Here is a 19,109-nt window from a genome sequence, read left to right as displayed (position 1 = left end):
GCTTTTGCAGTTTGTGAAAGGCCATGTAAAGCACAAAAATGAACAGGAAATGAAATGTCCGGAAGTGCCCTCTAAATGCAACTAAAGCCAGAATATAAGAACAAACAGATGAAATAACAATAAGGAGTGGGGCAAGGCCATGGAGAATTTTAAAGATAAGAACAAGAAGCTTGTGCGGGATCTTGTAGTGGATAAGGAGCCGGCGTAGGGGTTTATGAAGTGATATAGTCAGTGTGATGAGAGAATGGAATTATTTTGGAAGCTCAGTGGCACAGTGTCTGTTTCCCATGCATGCAGAATGTTCCAAATTCAATCCCTGAATCTCTCAATAGGGCCTGGGAAATGCTACTGTCTGAAACCTGAGAGTGTTGCTGCCAGTCAATGTAGACAACGTGAAACAAACGGACCGATGGCTTTGACTCAGTACAATGAAGCTTCCTATGTTCTGTAGCAGCAGAAAAGAGGATTAAGGTGAGGCAGTGGAAGAGCAGGCAGAAAAGTCAGTGCAGCAGGGGGGCCAGCAAGTGGTGAGCAGGGTGTGAAGCAGAGCTTTCGCAGTGGGGACCCAGAGGAAGGACCGTATTTTTGCAATGCTGTCAAGTTACAGAGGCTTGCAAAGGAAGAGAAGCTTGCAGCTTATAGGTAGCGTCACTCCAATTCCGGCTATGTGGGTGTATTCACAAGGGAGAAAGAAATAGACTGAGGGATTAAGATAATTGCCTGCTTTATAGACATGGATTTCCTTACAGACTGGAGTTGGAAGAGTGCTGCTGGCCGTTACTCGCACATTCATCGCAAGTAGCTGCTTTGCAAACTGGAGTGCTAGGTTTTTCCGTTAATCACAGTACGTGTGTCGCTAGGGAAATACAAACAGCCTTCTTCTCAAGAGATGAATCTCTGCCAGATATGCTCAAAGAATGAGTTCCATCAGCCGTCACCTGCATTACCGCTGCTCCGTACTTGGCTGAGCAAGACGGGGCTTCTGCTTTAATGAGCCTGCTTGGTGTTTTTTCTTTTTCTTTCTATGCCGGTTTGACACTTGATGCCTCTCTTTAACATTAAGACAGAGCTGTGGAATTGGATGTGCATGTATATTCGTGGCATTTTTCTACATTTCAGGTTTAAAAATGTGCTAGTTTGATCCATCTGCAGAAAGAGACTGAAACCACAGAGAATATAAGGCTCCCAAATGGGAAGGCAAAGTGTTAGGAACCCAATGAAATAATGAGAATCTAAAGTAGAACTGTGTCTGCAAGGGGTGGGTTGACAACAGCAGATGGACAATGTCAACTGACAACAGTAAAGCCTCACTTCTAGCATTGTTGTTGTTTAGTCGTTTAGTCGTGTCCGACTCTTCGTGACCCCATGGACCAGAGCACGCCAGGCACTCCTGTCTTGCACTGCCTCCCGCAGTTTGGTCAAACTCACGTTCGTAGCTTTGAGAACACTGTCCAACCATCTCGTCCTCTGTCGTCCCCTTCTCCTAGTGCCCTCCATCTTTCCCAACATCAAGGTCTTTTCCAAGGATTCTTCTCTTCTCATGAGGTGGCCAAAGTATTGGAGCCTCAGCTTCATAATAAAGACCATATCGGAGCCCCTTCTCTGGGTGCCCCTGCCTTCAGAGGTTAGTTGACCAGCTGGAGGAGTGTATTTTTTGTGGCAGTGACAAAATTGTCTCCTTCCCTAAATATGTTGGCCTGGCATTGCCTTTGTGAACTTTTGAGGTGCCAAATTCCACCTAGTTCTTTTGTTGCTTTAAGACGTGATATCCAAGACCCAGTTTAACAGCTTTATTTTCTGCTTTTATCTGGTTTTCACTTTCTGGTCCTGTTGTTTTATTGGCCATTCTCATTTTGCTGTTTTGTACAGATGTTGTTTATAGATGTTTATAGCAGATGCTGCCATAAGGCCTCATGGCAAAAGGTTTAGGCTACAAATGCAATAAATAAATGACTAATGTTGTGAGCAGTGAGAGATGTTCAGCTACGATATTTTGAAATGAAGCCTCTTGGATCATGTCACATTCTTGTTGTTTTGTACCAAATGTTTGACAGGTATTTAATAGAGATGGCACAAGGCTGGGTTGACGGAGAGAGCAGCATGGAGTGGTAGTGGGAGGTGGGGGGGAGGGGGTGACTTCTAATATCTTCCTATGTATATTCTGCTGCCAGCGACGAGACATGCTGAACAATTTTCATGCTGCCCAGGAGAGGGCACTGTTGTAAAACAAACAAATGAACAAGAAGCCAATACAGTTTGACCAGTTTAGCAGAAGGGAAGTTATTGTGTCTTGTAAACTTTTCCCCTCTTCTACTGCAACAACACACACACACACACACACACACACACACACACACACAGGTTAAGTGTGTGAAACTAAGTGAGAGAGTCAGGAATTCAGACAGGAGGAGAAAGTCGGTGGCACCGGAGGAAGACAACATTTGATGGAACACGCTCTCAGCCAGGAAGTGACATAGCACAAAGTGTAAAGCAGGGGAGGAGAAGTAATGCAGCCTTCCGTTTCACTGTAACTCCCAACTCTTCATTACTGTACATGTAATAGCAAACACAGAAAAATGGTAGCAGGAGCTTAACAAAACAACTCACTGCAGGGCTGCAGGATAATAACAGAAAAGAGCAGCATCGTATGCTCTTGAATTACAGAGTGAGAATACTGTACTACAAACCTGCATCCTTATTGCTATGGATGCAAATTTCCCCCACATGTCTTCCTTTCCCCCATAAATCCTCTCTCTTTTGGCACTACACAAATCCTCACTGCTCTTCTAGCTGTGATAGGCAGGGCTGGCTCAAGACATTTTGCTGCCTGAGGCAAAGGGCAAACTCTCCCCTGCTCCCACCCCAATTCCATGTACAGCTGCCAACCAGACTTGCAGTTTAATCTTATTTCAGTACTTACAGCGCCCTCCATTGCACCAGAGGGCAGTAGGCAAGGTTGGGAAGGGCAGGGCAGACTACACGGCATTCACGACTCTGCCCTCCCAACACCTTGCTGCCCCATCCCCATCACCTGCCAGCTCACTCTGGTGATAGATCAGCTTAAAATGCTCCAGGCAGCAGTCTACATTTCTTGGTAATAAGAGTTCAAAGGAGAATAGTCAATGGTGGATCAAGCAGAGAAGATTGGCCCACAAGCCAATGATGAGTCTGACCTCCAAGATTACATTTTTGTTTTAGGAGTCACTGGGGCACAGTAGACACCCAGCTTAGCTCTTTACAAACACACAGGAGGCATGAACTTATAAGCAGCCTTCCTGCCTGCACAACTAAACAATCATTCTTGTCCCTCACCCCTGCCCAAGAATGGAAAAACCTTTTCTGCATGGGTTTGTTCTGCAAATTGCTGACCATGTTAGCCCACAGCACACTAAAAGATGACCCAGTATTATTATTTCTCATTTGCAAGTCTTCCATTTACCAAACAGTTGTTTATGCCAACGCTTTTCACTTAGTTTGACATGGCATGACCTTGAAGCTGAACGTTTAGATTTCAAGCCTCTCCTTCAGATACAGTACCTTGTCACTCCTGATTAGTTCTTAAGCTGACTGACACTGCTTCTGTCTGACTGCAAGAATTAACAGCAGCTAAAGGGAATACCAAAAGAGGCAACCACTGTGGGATTTCACTGTGGTAAAATGTACCGGGAGTTCATCCTGCAAGACTAGGGAAAGTTTCCTTACTTTCATGTCTGTGCTCTGGAGCTAGTCAAAGCACACCAAACTTCAAGCTTAGTTTTAGGCTACATCATCTCAGCCGGGAGCATGGTCGAAAGATTCTTCTTATGTATATAGCTAGAAGGGTGTTCCCATGTTACATTCAAAGAGTGTACAATCTGTGTTCCTACGTACACAAGTCGTTAAGCTGTATGTCTGTACAGTTATTCACATGCAACATTCAATGAGTGTAGAACCCCTAATTTACACAGGTTTGCTGCCAGCAAAAGGAAATGGCTTCAATGTAATTGTCACTGAAGCAATTCCCTTTTATTGGCAACAAGGCAATGCATACTAGGTGTGCTATGGTTCCTGAAACGGTTCCCTACCAAGGTTTACATTCAGTAGAAAGAACTGAGGCAGATAATGGAAGGTAGTGTCATTTTTCCTGCACAGGGCATCACTTTTTAAAAACCAAAACACCAGCTTGAACCATAACTATTGAAAATGGTAAATACACAGTTCCCACTGTCTGGAAGTTCCTCAAATGTTGCTCTTGTTGCTGGCAGTGAGATTACTAAACTTATATCAGCAATGGGGGAACAAGGACAGGGAAAGAAGTAAAATCCCACTCACTGAGCTGTATCAACTTGAGATTTCAGCCTGTCTGGGATTCCCTTTCCCATATAAAACTGAGCACATGTAATCCGTTTTATAACATACACATTTCTCATCATGCTCCAGCCTTGCCCTATTAACAGTCTTGCCCTCTGTGCTTCATCCTGTCTGCCACCTACTACTCAAGGAGATACTCCTCACTTCTGTGCGAATGTGTTCAGCTACTGAAGGGGCCGCCAACAGCTGTTAAAGCAGTGCTTTAACGTAGAGAAATAGGACTCAGCTTAGACTCTTCTAGCTTTCCCAGAAAGTGGTGAACTATGATCTGATTCAGGAAACCCTCTTAGTGGTTTGGGAAGGGTGGTGGGTGCTCACATCGCCCTTCCTCACAACACACACACACACACTGCTGTCAGCTGGTCACAGGGCTGCCTGTTACTGGTTGGCATCCATCTGCTGCTTCCACCAGCCAATCTGCTCCCCCTGCCCTGTTGTCAGCGGCCTGTCCTCTGCTCAGCAGAGACAGCTGGGATAGGATATGCCTGCTGGCCATGGAGCAGTCTGTTGCTGACTAGAATGGTTGCTGCCAACTGTTTAAAAGTTTTCCAAGTCATTTTTAAACTTTAAACAGCATAAGCCACCACAGTGAAGTGCTGATGACGAATGACTCTCTGAGAAAATGACCCAGGGTCCTTCTTCAGAATGAGGCACTGTGATGTGAGGTCGTCCTGGGGAGCCTTTAGGAGCTCTTGCGCCATGGCCACTTTGCTGCAGTGGCATAAACTCACATGAAACCCTCCAATGCATTTCAAAGCAGGAATGGGGAACAAATTGGAAAAGGGGTGGCAGTGGAATACTGCAAGTGTGTTTTTCTCTCCAGCACTGCTTTGGAAAAAGAGGCAGTTCTGGTGAACCTGCAGACATGAGTAAGAACTCTGTATCGCATGCAATCCTGTCAGATAACAGGCAAAGACTCACAAACACGGAGCACTCTCTTAATGAATGTGGTTGATGAATAATGTGCCAGATGCGTTTCCATTTGGAAAATGACTGCAAAATGCTTCCTTGAAGCAGACAGTGCCTGAAGTTCATGGCCAGTATCTGAAAGCAAGCGGCACCACATCATGCTTGCAAGCCAGAAGAAACCCACTAGAATTAAATTGCCCCAACTAGTTCTGGTGAAAAGAGAAATTCTATCAAGCCCAAGAAAGACGGTGCAAATGAAACTGCCACCTTTTTGGGAGGAAACATTATGTTGCTCCTTGGGATGGCTGCCTCCTCATGAGCTAATACAGAAGATCATCACACAAAATGATCCCCTCAAAAAGATGGGTCGATCTATATGGTGTACTCCTTTAAGAAGATCAAAAGAGCTTGCAGGGTCAAGTCAATGGCCCATCAAGTTGAGCATCCTGTTCTCGCAGTGGCCAACTAGATGCCTGTAGGAAACCTGCAAGCAGGATCCAAGCACAAGAGCCCTCTCCCTTACTGATGTTTCCAGAAACTGGTATTCAGAAACATTAGTGCCTCTGACCGTGGAGGCAGAGCATGGGCATCATGGCTGGTCCATGGATAGCCTTCTCCATGAATTTGTCTAAACCTATTTTAATGCCATCCAAGCTGGTGGCCATTGTACCACATGCACACAGGGGTTTCCATACCATTCTCTGACATCCCTGCACCTCCAGTGGGTGAACTTCTATCTCGCTGTACAACTGATGAGGCATATTGGCCCCCAGCCACTGCTGCCTTCTGGTCCGAGCTGCCTTGTGAAGGAAGCTGGTGCTTCAGGACTTCCAACCTGAAAAAAACACACAAAGGTAAACAGCCAAATGGAGAGAAAGCCAAATAAGCACTTTGCATGGCAGGATGCTACATAACACCCAAGCAGCTTCACTAAGGATATGTTTGCACTGGCAGATATTGGAACAGTTTGCTCTGTATATGCTGACAGCAGCTTGTGCAGTTCATGTTAGTAGGGGCCCAGTTTGGACACTATGGGAAAGCCATAATTTGCTAGTCATGGCCATGTCACAGACTCTTGGACCCAGAGGCACCAGCCCGCGAAGGCAATTTGGGGGGCGGTGTCAATGTCACACACGTGATGTTCTTCAGCAATTGTACGGCCCAGCAGAATTAGAAGTGCATCAAAAAGAGTCCCCTGCCGAAAATACTAACAACAACTAACTCTGCCCCTGCAATGCTGTGGCGTTTCACCTCTAGGGTTCTAGCAAGAGTTAAGTTGCAGGGAGGTAAATGGCCAATGGGCGCTCTCCAGGCAGAAGCAGGGGTATATAAGGTGCAGAATCTGTAAGAGTAATAAGAAGGGAACTTCAGCCAGGGAGGAACAGGGGGAGAACTAATACTAAATGTTAAGTTTAAGTAAACGTATTTGAGAAACCGTGAATAAATTTTATGCTTGTAAGATCATCACCTAAATAAACTCAATTGTTTTGTTCACTGTTCATCTGACTGGATTCCAATCAATTGTGTACCAGTACACAGACTTACTGGTTGGTGGCAGCAAGGGAAGAAATAGGCGAGGGAGGTATTGGGTCAATAGACCGTTAAACGTCCGGGGGCCCTTTACCGGTGTATCTTGCCACGAATGCAAATAAACAAAATAGTACAGTTATTATGGAGTGAAGGTACGTAGTACGTTTGTATTTCACCTGGAATTTTCAAAGCTGGAACAATATGGAGGCATTTGTAACAGTTTCTAAACACTGTTTGGGCATGCAAAGAAAACCCCACAAATTAAAGTTTAACACTAAGCATCACTTGCCAGAGTGAAAATCTTTTTTAACAGATGTATTTGAACATTTCACAGTTTAATGGTTCCTGCTGCTCATTTTGGTTTCTCACACTGGGGATTCCGGCTATAATAGAGTTGAACGCTATCCATGCATTCAATGTCTTAATGAAAAATAACCCTTCTCACCATATATAGTTAACCTTTTTAGGATTTGAACGTACTGACTGCCATTGGGTGGTGAAGTCCCAGATTTATTTATTTTTGATATATATTTTTTTAAAAAGCTGAATATTATTCTGAAGTTTTATTCCATGTTATTTTGAAAAATCAAGGAAATATATTTTAACAATAATAAAAAATATTGTGAACTTGTATCAGACAGTATGAAGTGATTCAGTGTGAACAATTATTGCCTTGTTCAGAAGAACATGGGATGGAGAAGGTACCTTCTGACATCATCTAAGTCTGGAGATAGTATTGCATCCTTCCAGGTGCTTGGCAACTCACTTGTTTTTGCAGTCACAGGCAGACAGCAAAAACAGGACTTTCCAAGCTCCTAAAGTCTAGCTGCCATACATGGCTGTTGAGTTATGTTCACCTTGAAGAGTTAAATGATGTCCAGGCCAGCTACAAAGAGAAGGTCCAAATGCCAGTATTCATGAGGGCAGCAGAGGTTGGTTCATTAGGGCAAGTGGGGCACCGTCCCACCAATCTCACTTGGCCATCAGCCAGCCTCCCACCTTGCCTGCCTTATTACTCACAACTAGGTCCAGGCAGTAGCTCTGGCTGTCAGCTTCCTCCTAGCTCCTCAGTCTCAGTTTTGCCCTTGTAGAACTCCATAGCTGCCAAGTTATCCCTTTTTTTAAGGGATTTTCCCTTATGCTGAATAGGCTTCCTCGCGAGAAAAGGGAAAACTTGGCAGCTATGGAACTCAGCTGTGAGGTTGGGGACAAAACTAGAATTCACTGGCTCCGTCTGTCATGACTCCAATTACTATTGTCCTTCCTGATTTCTTCCCAGCCATTCCCAATGGGCACCCAACCAGATGTGGGTGGATATTGCCTACATGCTTTTTTCCTGATGCTGCAATAAGTGAAAAGGCTAGAACCACCCTCCGCCATCCTTATAGAAAGCTGAAAATTCTAGGCAAGGCCCTGGGATACCCCTAAGTGACCTCTAAGGCCCCTCTCCCAGTTACAACCCTGTTCTAGGGAAAAACAAGGTTTTTGATGCATTTACTTAGATATTTACTCCCCCCCCACTTACCCACAGTGCCTTATTTGCTTTAACTAGCTAGCTAACTCTTATTCTTTCCCTCTCTCTATTAAAGCACATACACCAAGGAGCCCTTATTTTACTGGTTTTGTTGTTTTTGCCTAATATATTCTGCAGCATTAAATTCAGTATCTTACAAAAGTTGGATATAGCAAGATAGCCAGTAGTAGTAGTAGTAGTAATAATAATAATAATAATACCCCACCCATCTGGCTGGGTTGCCAAATATGTGATCTTTCCCCTTCCCAAAAGAGAGACTTTCAGATGTGTCATATGCTAGGTCAAGCATAGGCATGAATGTCTGTACCAGTCCATTGCAAATTTCCAAGACCTGCTTCACCACAAAGTGAGGGGAAGCCACAATCTAGGTGGTAAATTTCAAATAGGGCCGTCTGTTTTTGCATACAAATTCTCATTCCACAAGTGTGTGTGTGTGTGTGTGTGTGTGTGTGTTCTTAATGAACAGTTTAACTTTTTTTTTACTTTAGATGTAAAAATGTCTAAGGCAAGCACTATAAATCTCATTGAACCACTGTCATCCTCCCCCCCCCCCAAAAAAAAGGGCTTGGCTCTTTTTCATTAGTATTCATAAACGTCAAAAAAGAGTGAATAAGCAGCACGTCTGTGTGGAGCAAAGATCATAGGAGATTTTGGCTCTGGGAAGTGCGTGTGTACCATGCAGTATAGCAAGGTTTCCATAGAGACAGCCAAATAGACCACATTCATTTTAAGGCTTTTGTGTTGAAGATAATGAGAAGCCTGAAAGAGGGAATATCTAGAAGCAAGGAAGACTGCATATTGTTGGACCTCAAAGTAATGTCCATGACTAATTGGCTTTTAATTAAGGCTATTCCACTATCAGTGAGACGTTTGGATGCAACTCGAGGCAGCTGCTACTAGCGTAAAAACTGAGATTAGTTTGGCTTGTTAGCCCAACTGGATAAAAAGTACATTTCTATATATGCTTATGTGTTTAAAGAGGATAGGACTATCAGTGGCTGGGCAGTAGTGTTGTGGGAAATGTTGCAACACAGAAGCTGATATCATGGGGGTCCTCATAGCCCAAGAATTCCATAACAGTGTCCCAAAGGAATGCAGGCAGCTGTGTTTACCTACCTACCTACCTACCTACCTACCTACCTACCTACCAGTATCTATCTATCTATCTATCTATCTATCTATCTATCTATCTATCTATTCATCCTATAACCTAATACCCATTTACTATTGATAGAGTGAACTGGCAAAGGGTAGTTTAATGGTTAGCCTGCTGGACTTCGTTTATGAAGACATGACTTCAGATCCCTGGTCAGCTATGATCAGATCCCTGAACAGCCTTTGGGTCAATAATTAACTGAGTCTAGGCGACCTAAAAAAGGGACTGTGTGCCAAGTCAGGCCTGTCCTCTAATTGCCCAAGTTTCTTACACCGAGAATGGTCACATCCATACAATACATTTAAAGCATGTCGCTTCCCCAAAGAATCCTGGGAACTATAATTTACCTTCACAGAGCTACAATTGCCAGCACCCTCAACAAACTGCAGTTCCCAATACTTAAATTTAAATGTGCATTAAATTTATGGTGTGGGTGTGGTCAAATACCACTTCAGCAGATGACATCATTGTTCTTGTTGCGTTCCCTGTATTCCCTGTCCACTATACCACTGTCCTGGGTTGTTTGCCTCCAGCATCTTGTAATTTCAGTAGCTGGATCTGAATAAAAAGGCTCAGTTTTTCCAACATGCTCCTAAAGCATTTGGCTGTTGGATATGAATAAAAAGGCTCAGTTTTTCCAACATGCTCCTAAAGCATTTGGCTGTTGGAGACAGAAAGCTGAACTAGCTGGACCTTTGGTCTGATCCAGCCAAAGCCAGTAGGTGATGTGAATTAAATTTAAATAATGTCACAATCCAATGATAGTTTTCCTCCAGTCATTAAATCTGAGGATATTGGTTTAGCAGTTCTTCTCTAATGGAAAACTGCTCAACTAAAGAATTACTTGCTTAATACTATCACTTCAAAATAGTTGGTAAATTGGTTTCATAATGAAGCTTGAGGGCTGCTTGTGTCTACCAAGATCTCCCCTTCCCTAAGATCAGCAGAAGGTGAAATAATTTATCTTCTGCAAACCAACCACAACTGGTTTAAACATTCTTCAAGGCTTCATCCCCTCAACACCACAATGTTCTTGCATTGCTGTGATTCCCTTAGATTAGCCTTCCCCAACTTGGTTTCCTCCAGGTGCATCAAACTGAACTCCCATCAGCTCTGGCCAGCATTGGCCACATTGACTCGATTGATGGGATGTGTAGTCCAAAAAATCTGGAGGGCATCAGGTTGAGGAAGTCTGCCTTAGGTCCTTTTTGTGAGTGAGTGAGTGAGTGAGTGACTAGGAGGCAGACAAGCAGACAGATGGTGGACTGACTGGCATTTCCTCTAGAAATAAAAACATTTTAAAACTTCAGCCTTTCTATACAGCATCTTAAAATAGAGTTAAATAGTGCTTTTTAGCAGCAAATTAAATGCAGAGCACTTGAGCCTAATGGATTTATTTAAACTGACTGGACCTGCTGGAATTATATTGCCTTCTTTAGTAATAATATTCAGAGGCATACTTCCTGCTCTTTGAAAGCATTATTCTCTGACAAAAATGACCGTATTGACTTCAGCTTTCTTCCACAACAGAATCATTTGTTATATAACCTGCACAGATCTCTAGAGCACTATATGATTCTCACACATACATTATAATGCCTTGCAAGGCTAACATCCTATGCTCACTTACTCAGAAGTAAGTCCCACTGAGTTGAGTGGGGTTTGTTGGCACGTAAATTGCATAGAAGATTCCATTCTTAAAGCCTACTGTGTGTGGTGTAGTAGTTAGAGTGCCAGACAAGGACCTGGGAGATCAGGGTTCAAATCTCTACTGGATCATGAAGCTCACTGGGTGACCTTGGGCCAGTCACTGCCTCCCAGCCTAACCTACCTCACAGGGTTGTTGTGGGGATTGAATGAGGAGGGGAAGAACTACATATGGCACCTTAGGCTCCTTGGAGAAAAATGTGGGATACAAAGTTAATAAATACAATAAAATAAAGCAACTCTTACATAGCTGAAGCAACAAGAGCCCCCTTCAGATGCTAACTCCCATGTTGTGTTGTTGTTGTTGTTGCTGCTGCTGCTGCCTGTACCAAGCACTATCCTGATGTTCTGCTTGTCCCCTGACATACACTGAACAATGGGATGTGCCAGATTCTGTGGAAACCTTTTGGGCATACCGCAATACAGTGGTACCTCTGGATGCGAACAGGATCCGTTCCGGAGCCCCGTACGCAACCAGAGCAGTACTTAACCTGAAGTGCCGAATCTGCGCATGCTCGCTGCGCAATTCAGTGCTTCTGCGCATGCGCGTGATGTCATTCTGCACATCTGCGCATGCGCGAATCACTGAACCCAGAAGTAACCTGTTCCGTTACTTCCTGGTTCAGTGCGTTCGTAACCCGTGTTGTACACAACCCGCAGCATTCGTATCTAGAGGTATGACTGTATGGGCAAAGACCTCCTTCATACAGACATCTGTGCTACAATGAAACACAGGTGCTAATACTGAAAGGGGCTCTTGTCTATTTCATGGTAACTCCTGCTTTTAGAACCCTACGGGGTTTTCATTAATTTAGGATGCTCCGTTTCTCTCCCCACCCATTGCTTCTGTAACACCACCCATACTTGACTGGATCCAGGGTTGATTCAAACTGACTTTCTGGTTAATCTCTCCCTCGTCCCTGACACCTGGCTATTTGGCACTTCTGTTCTTAAGCCAATTCATCCCCCCCTGCTTGAAAAGCTGTTTAGACCCAGGGAAAGAGAAGCAGCTTTCTGACTGTCTCAAGGGCCAGTTTCCAAAGCTGCCTGGGGAGAGGGAACCTAACAAATTAGCAGCTAGCAAACTTTAAAGCTATTCAGCTGGATCCTATCCTTATTTCCTTAGAAGTCTGAGTGAGTTCAAAAGGACTTGCTCCTAGGTAACTGTGCACAAGACTGCAAATTTAAGCACCTTGAATAACGGTGTTATTTCTATGCAGTTAACAGCAGCTATCCACCATTTTTTGTGTTATGTAGCATTTTACAGAAGAGCATGATGTTATTTCATTCTCCTCTAGGCGTCACTCTGATATTACTTTGAGTAAAGGTAAAGGGACCCCTGACCATTAGGTCCAGTCGCAGACGACTCTGGGGTTGCAGCGCTCATCTCGCTTTACTGGCCGAGGGAGCTGGCGTACAGCTTCCGGGTCATGTGGCCAGCATAACTAAGCTGCTTCTGGCGAACCAGAGCAGTGCACGGAAACGTCGTTTACCTTCCCACCGGAGCGGTACCTATTTATCTACTTGCACTTTTTGATGTGCTTTCGAACTGCTAGGTTGGCAGGAGCAGGGACTGAGCAACAGGAGCTCACCCCATCACGGGGATTTGAACCGCCGATCTTCTGATCAGCAAGCCCTAGGCTCAGTGGTTTAACCCACAGCGCCATCCGCATCCCTGTATTACTTTGATTACATTGTGATAAATCGCTTCTGAGGTTTTTTTTAAAAAATATCCTGATAAATGGGGCTAAAGAAAATAAAATTTAGGAACAGGAGAAACATCTCATCATTGCGAGGGGCCTGAGAAATTTGTCACCATATAGTGCAGCCAAATACAAATTAGCTCTAATTTCAACACAACTATTCATGAGCACATTCTTCTTAGAAACCACAATCTAAAGCTAATATTTAAAATCGAGCATCCTCTCTCCAAACAGCCCCTGCCTGACTGCAGCCAATGTGTCTGCTGTTAAGCATATCATTCAGACAACAATTAATAATGATAACAGGGAAGTCAGGATTTTTGTTCCAATGCCTTCAAAATAATTCCATTCCATTTTGCTAATTGAGTACAATTTATTGTCGAAGCCTTTTCTTCGATTAAGGTACGTGTTACAGTTCAGTGAGATCTCCTATTACAGCTAATGCACTACTCCAGCGTTTCTCAACTGGTGTTCCGCGGCACAGTAGGAAAAGGGCGCTTTGCATTGCTGACGGACTTCCGGCGAGGCAAGATGGCGCGCGGCACGGCAGCGCGAAGCTCCTGAGAGCAACCAGCGTGCCCATGCTGCCAGCCTAGCCTCCGGACCGCCGGAACCGCCGCCGCCGGTACGCGGGCGCCAAGTGAGCCCGGCGGATCAACCGGGGAGCCGCTGGAGGCCCCCCCCGCGACCCCACCGGAGTGACACCGAAAGCGCCCGGCTGGAGGATCGACAGACCCCTGGGCTCCGCGGCAGCCGCGTGGGCATCGGAATCGCCCGGCGGATCAAGCGGGGAGCAGCTAAAGCCCCCCAGCGAGCCCGCCTGCGGCTGGGAAGAGCTCCGAAGCCCGGGACCTCCCACCACGCGACGGCCCTGCCTCGTCGCCGCAGCCATCGCCACCCCAGCCGCCCCAGGAGAAGAGGAAAAGGAGGGAGGCCCCCCCCCAGGTGAGGGGAAAAGGGAAAGATAGGGAGGAGAGGGCCCCTCGCCACCCCCCAACCCAGGTGAGAGCGCCTGGTGGGTCCGCCTGGCTACCGCGCAGCAGTTCTTCAGTGGCATGCTTTACGTCTCCCCTCCAAACTAAACCAAATATAGGGCGGCACAGAGTTGGTGTGCCGCGGGATTTTTTTTCATAGAACAAGTGTGCCGTGGCCCAAAAAAGGTTGAGAAACACTGCACTACTCCACAAACTAGTGAGTAAGAAAAATCTGAGGAAGTGTTTCAGTGCCCAATAGATACACATATACTTTTGTCTAAACCCAGGGTTCAATCTATATTCCTCCAGAGGACTACTCTTGGAGACTGGCATACTTAAGTACTGCTTATAAATCTTTAAGTGATTATGCCTTAGCTATGCCACAAAATGGCTGCTGCGGTCTTGCATGAGGAAGTTACAGGCCACTGACATTCTCTCCTCTCCCTCGCTTCTTCTAATACGGTAGAATACCTATAAGAATGGGGTTTGGGTCTGAAATTCTAGTTAGACAAGAGACAACTGCTCTAAGCAATTACCAATGAACGGGTTTGTAAATAAAGCTTACTATTGCTTTCGCGTTCATTTTTCTCCCACCCATCTTGGCTTTGCTTCATTATTAAACGGAGTCTTCTTATATTTCATCATCTGTCAAGGATGGAACCGAATTAGAAACATGTAGCAGTTCGAAAGCACATCAAAGTGCAAGTAGATAAATAGGGACCGCTCCGGCGGGAAGGTAAACGGCGTTTCCGTGCGCTGCTCTGGTTCGCCAGAAGCAGCTTAGTCATGCCGGCCACATGACCCGGAAGCTGTCTGCAGACAAACGCCGGCTCCCTCGGCCTATAGAGCGAGATGAGCGCCGCAACCCCAGAGTCGGACACGACTGGACCTGATGGTCAGGGGCCCCTTTACCTTTACCTTTTTATGTTACATGTAGCAGTGATGAAACCTACCCGGAGCCATTTGTTATTTTTCAAGGCAAGTCTTGGCCAATTTTTGGCCAAAGCAATGTAGGAATTCCTTAATAAATAATTAAATCAAAGGTCTCCATATCATTGGTCTAATGTATTTTGGTATGATCTAATGGGGGATAGGTGAGTTAGGGCTCAAAAAAAAAAGATGAAAGAGGATTTGATTTGGAAATCAGGCAGTGCTGGAAGGCTTCTTATGCTGACTGCTTTCAACTTGGGTTTTGAAAAATCCTCATCTAGGAGCTAAAATACAAATCCTTTCAGGAGTACATTTCATCCAGATTCCGTGGAGCCTAGCAGACTGTCAGAAACCAGAAACAGATGGTAAATTATGTAGCAATATCTTGTCCCAGGATTTTGTTTGTTTATTTAGGTTTTTTGTTGTTGTTGTTGTGCCAGAGTTTGGAAGCAGAGAAGTTGGAAGCAGAACTAGTTAAGTTAAAGGGGGTGGGGTGGGGTGGGGTGGGGGAGAATTCAGTGAGTACATTCAAAGTACTTCCCATTTTACTGGCACTTTAAATATATTGGACAGTCAGAATAAATTAAATCTAGTTGAAAAAAATTAGATATAGGATTTGTTCAAATTCGTTTAAGCTCATTCATTTAAATTCATTCAATTCATTCAGTGCATCATTAGCTACTGTTGGTGAAATTTTGCCCCATTATATCAGTTTTGAAAACAGCTTGTTCTGTTCTCTCCAACAACAATGGCCCTATAATATTATTCATAAGGGTTAGCATTCCTTGTGAATAGTCACTGTCACACAGTCAAGAGATGTTGGATAAGAACTCATTTCAGGCTAGAGCCATTAAGTAGGCCGTGCTGTACTGAAATCACGTGTGATTTTTAAACATTTGTCATGTTCACGAAGGACAGGAGCTGAGGAGACATGTCTGCCAACAAGCCCACTTGCTCTCCATTATGTGTCTTTTAACCAAAAATATTATCTAATCCAAGGTATATCTTGCTTATCTGTAATTACTATGTTTGCTCCCTGTAACATAATACAGGCCAGCATAGAAACTGAAATAGGCCGAGTCAGCCAGCTACAAAACTATAGGCAATATCACTAAGGTAATCATCGGATTAAACAGATAACAACTTAATTATTTCATGGTAACATTTATATTCTGCCTTTCCTCCAGTGAACTTAGGGCCGCACACATGGTTCTTCTCCTTCCACTTTACCATCAGAACAGCCCTGAAGCTTCGGCTGAGAGATGCTCATGACCGAGTGGAGACTCGAACTTGGATCTCCCCAGACAATGTCTAACTCAGCAATGGGGAACCTGTGGCCGTCCAGGTGTAGTTGGAGTTGAGCTCCCATCAGCAAGCATGGCCAACAGTAAGTGATTATGACCACTGTACTCTAGCAACACCTGGAGAGCCACAGGTTCCTGAAACCTTCTCTAACCATTATATCACACTATTAAATTATTAATCTGTCAAACACATTTTTTTACAACTGTTCTAAAGAAAGAAAAGTGCATACTTTCTTTTTCATGAGGCATCATCTGAGAAGAGGAATTCCCCCTTTTCTCACACTTATTGGTACATAAATGTACTTGCATTAAACAGGACTTAAAATCTGCTGCTCAATTGATGGCACCTTTTTTAGTTGATCAGAAATATTTAATGCATTACTCTAACGAATCAATCAACCATACATTGCTGCCACATTGACCCACGAGCAACATTTGCAGGGTTAGGGCCACACATGAAAGCAGATGTGGCCGAAGGAGGCGTGACCAAATCACAAATGTGGATATAGGCTTTTTCTTTTTTGAATAAAGAGGGCAAAAGGAGAGGGGAGAGCAAGTTTCAAAAACCTTTTGCAATCACAGTAGATGACATTTGACCAAAATCAGGAGAGACTGTGACCAGAAACGCAGAAAGTTTACTTTCGTCGCCTTTTGCGTTCCACCAGTGATTTCCTCTGTGGCCACTGGGGTTGGGTCTGCCTCCGCTTCTCGTCTGCTTGCCTACCTTTCTGCCTCCCTCTATTCACTGCTATCCCTTCTGCCTCCTTTCTCCCTCCCTTCTATTTCCCTCCTGCTGCAACTCTCAACCCCCCCTCTTTCTTCCCTCTGAGCCCCTCTGGGTGCTCCACTAACACTTCTAATAGCACCACTGGTCAATTGGGGAGGGGGGCCCCGCAGGGCTGCTGCAACGGCCTACAACAGCAACTAGATTCTTCTGTCCAGGCGCCCAAAGGAACCAGCACACTGGGTGCCCAGAGGAGAAGCCCGGAGAGCAGGCGGACGGGCTCCTAGTCACTCCAAGCCAGTGTAGAGAGGTGCCGTTTTCATGCCGCCCTTGGCAGGGGCCAACCTGACCATCCTCTAGGTACACCACTGTAAGTGGCAGTATGTATCTTTCAGCATCACAGGGTCACATTGGAATACCTATGGGAGCAGTCAGTAATCAGCAGTCAGTGAGCTAATGCAAAGAGCATGGGTAGGCAAACTAAGGCCCGGGAGCCGGATCCAGCCTAATCGCTTTCTAAATCCGGCCCGCGGACAGTCCGGGAATCAGCGTGTTTTTACATGAGTAGAATGTGTGCTTTTATTTAAAATGTATCTCTGGGTTATTTGTGGGACATAGGAATTCGTTCACACACCCACACCCCAAAAATAGTTTGGCCCACCAAAAGGTCTGAGGGACAGTGGAGCGGCCCCCTGCTGAAAAAGTTTGCTTACCCCTGGCAAAGAGGAACCGAGAGAAAGAGCAAACAGTCTCTCATGCACTGACAGCATTGAGGAGTCCACTCACACAATCCACTGCTGAAAGTGGGAGTGAGAAAAAAAGAGGAGGGCCTTCTCCCAGGCTTCAGAATCCCATTAAATTATTCTTCAGGGGTGCCAAGATTTCTAGCCAATTCTCTGAATTTATACGCTGAGCAACTATTATCATAACAATGGAATGGATCCATGTGCCAGGTACACATGCCAAATGCACAAATCACGGTGTCGATAACGTCACTATGTATCAGCCATAAGACATGCTTTTAAAAACTCTACTTTTTGAAGCCTACTGTTCAACACAACCAAGAGTCAGCCCTTGATCTTTGCTGAGAATATTCCTGTCCCTGGATGTTTTTTGCTCTCCTCGCCCCCATCAATAAAATCTGAAATGGTGCCTGTCCTGCAGAGTTCTAATCCATCATTTGCAAATCGCAACTTCCTCTGATTTGAGTTTCAGCTCAAAACGGTAGGATCACCATGAATTTAGGAAATTGTTTTTAAAAATGCATTTTGACAACCTTGCAAGTTCCCAGATACAGCTTTTTCCTGTTTTTCGGTAATTTCCTCAATTACCGGAAAAGGAGGAAAGGAGGATGAAAACAGAATAACAACACTTGGAAAAGGGAAGCCACAGTGATGGGAGGAAAACCTGAAATAAATGTAATTCAAGCTACAAATCATAAGGTAACATTTGATGCAAAAGCAACCAATAAAGCTACATCACAATATGGAAAGGAGAGAACTACTTTTTCCTCCCAACATGAATATGTTATCTTTTCTGAATATTGCATTTCCTTTCACTTTTAACTATGGAGAAATGAATGTGGGCATTCTCAAAAAAATGTGTTGTTGCATGCAACAAAGTCATTGCTTGAATGAACAACTTCTGCTTCCACAATGCAACACCCCCCCTTTCTCCCCTCCCAATCATCCCTGAGGTTTTCCCTAGGTAAAGGTAAGGTAAAGGACCCCTGGACAGTTAAGTCCAGTAAAAAGTGACCACCGGTATGGGGTTGTGGCGCTCATCTCGCCTTCAGGCTGAGGGAGCCGGCGTTTGTTCACAAACAGCTTTCCAGGTCATGTGGCTAGCATGACTAAACTGCTTCCGATGCAATGGAACACCGTGACGGAAGCCAGAGTGCACAGAAACACCATTTACACTCCCACCACAGCAGTACCCATTTATCTACTTGCACAGCTGGCTGGGTTTCCTCAGCCACTCTGGGCGGCTTCCAACAGAAGAATAAAATAATCAATTAAAGATTAAAAGCCTCTCTAAACAGGGCTGCCTTCAGATGTCTTCTAAAAATCTGGTAGCTGTTTTTCTCTTTGACATCTGATGGGAGGGTGTTCCACAGGGTGGGCACAACTACCGAGAAGGCCCTCTGCCTGGTTCCCTGCAATTTGGCTTCTTGCAACGAGGGAACCGCCAGAAGGCCCTCGGCACTGGACCTCAGTGTCTGGGCAGAACGATGGGGGTGGAGACGCTCCTTCAGGTATACTGGACCGAGGTCATTTAGGGCTTCAGCA

At 44.9% G+C, this 19,109-nt stretch overlaps 1 protein-coding gene across 2 annotated transcripts in view; it reads right to left on the bottom strand.

Moving 5' to 3' along the window:
• The window catches only part of EFCC1 (EF-hand and coiled-coil domain containing 1), a 67,351-nt gene that overhangs the window by 16,186 nt on the left and 32,056 nt on the right, over positions 1 to 19,109 (bottom strand). For both annotated transcript variants that reach the window (XM_035106268.2, XM_035106270.2), the window contains exon 3: positions 5,955 to 6,094. In XM_035106268.2, coding sequence (XP_034962159.2) covers positions 5,955 to 6,094 — 140 coding nt within the window. The remainder of the gene's footprint in view (positions 1 to 5,954; positions 6,095 to 19,109) is intronic.

Source organism: Zootoca vivipara, chromosome 2 (genome assembly GCF_963506605.1).
Source record: "Zootoca vivipara chromosome 2, rZooViv1.1, whole genome shotgun sequence".
Taxonomy (NCBI): Eukaryota; Metazoa; Chordata; class Lepidosauria; order Squamata; family Lacertidae; genus Zootoca; species Zootoca vivipara.
The sequence above is the reverse complement of the archived record's forward strand: the minus strand, read 5'-3'. Positions and strand labels throughout refer to the sequence as shown.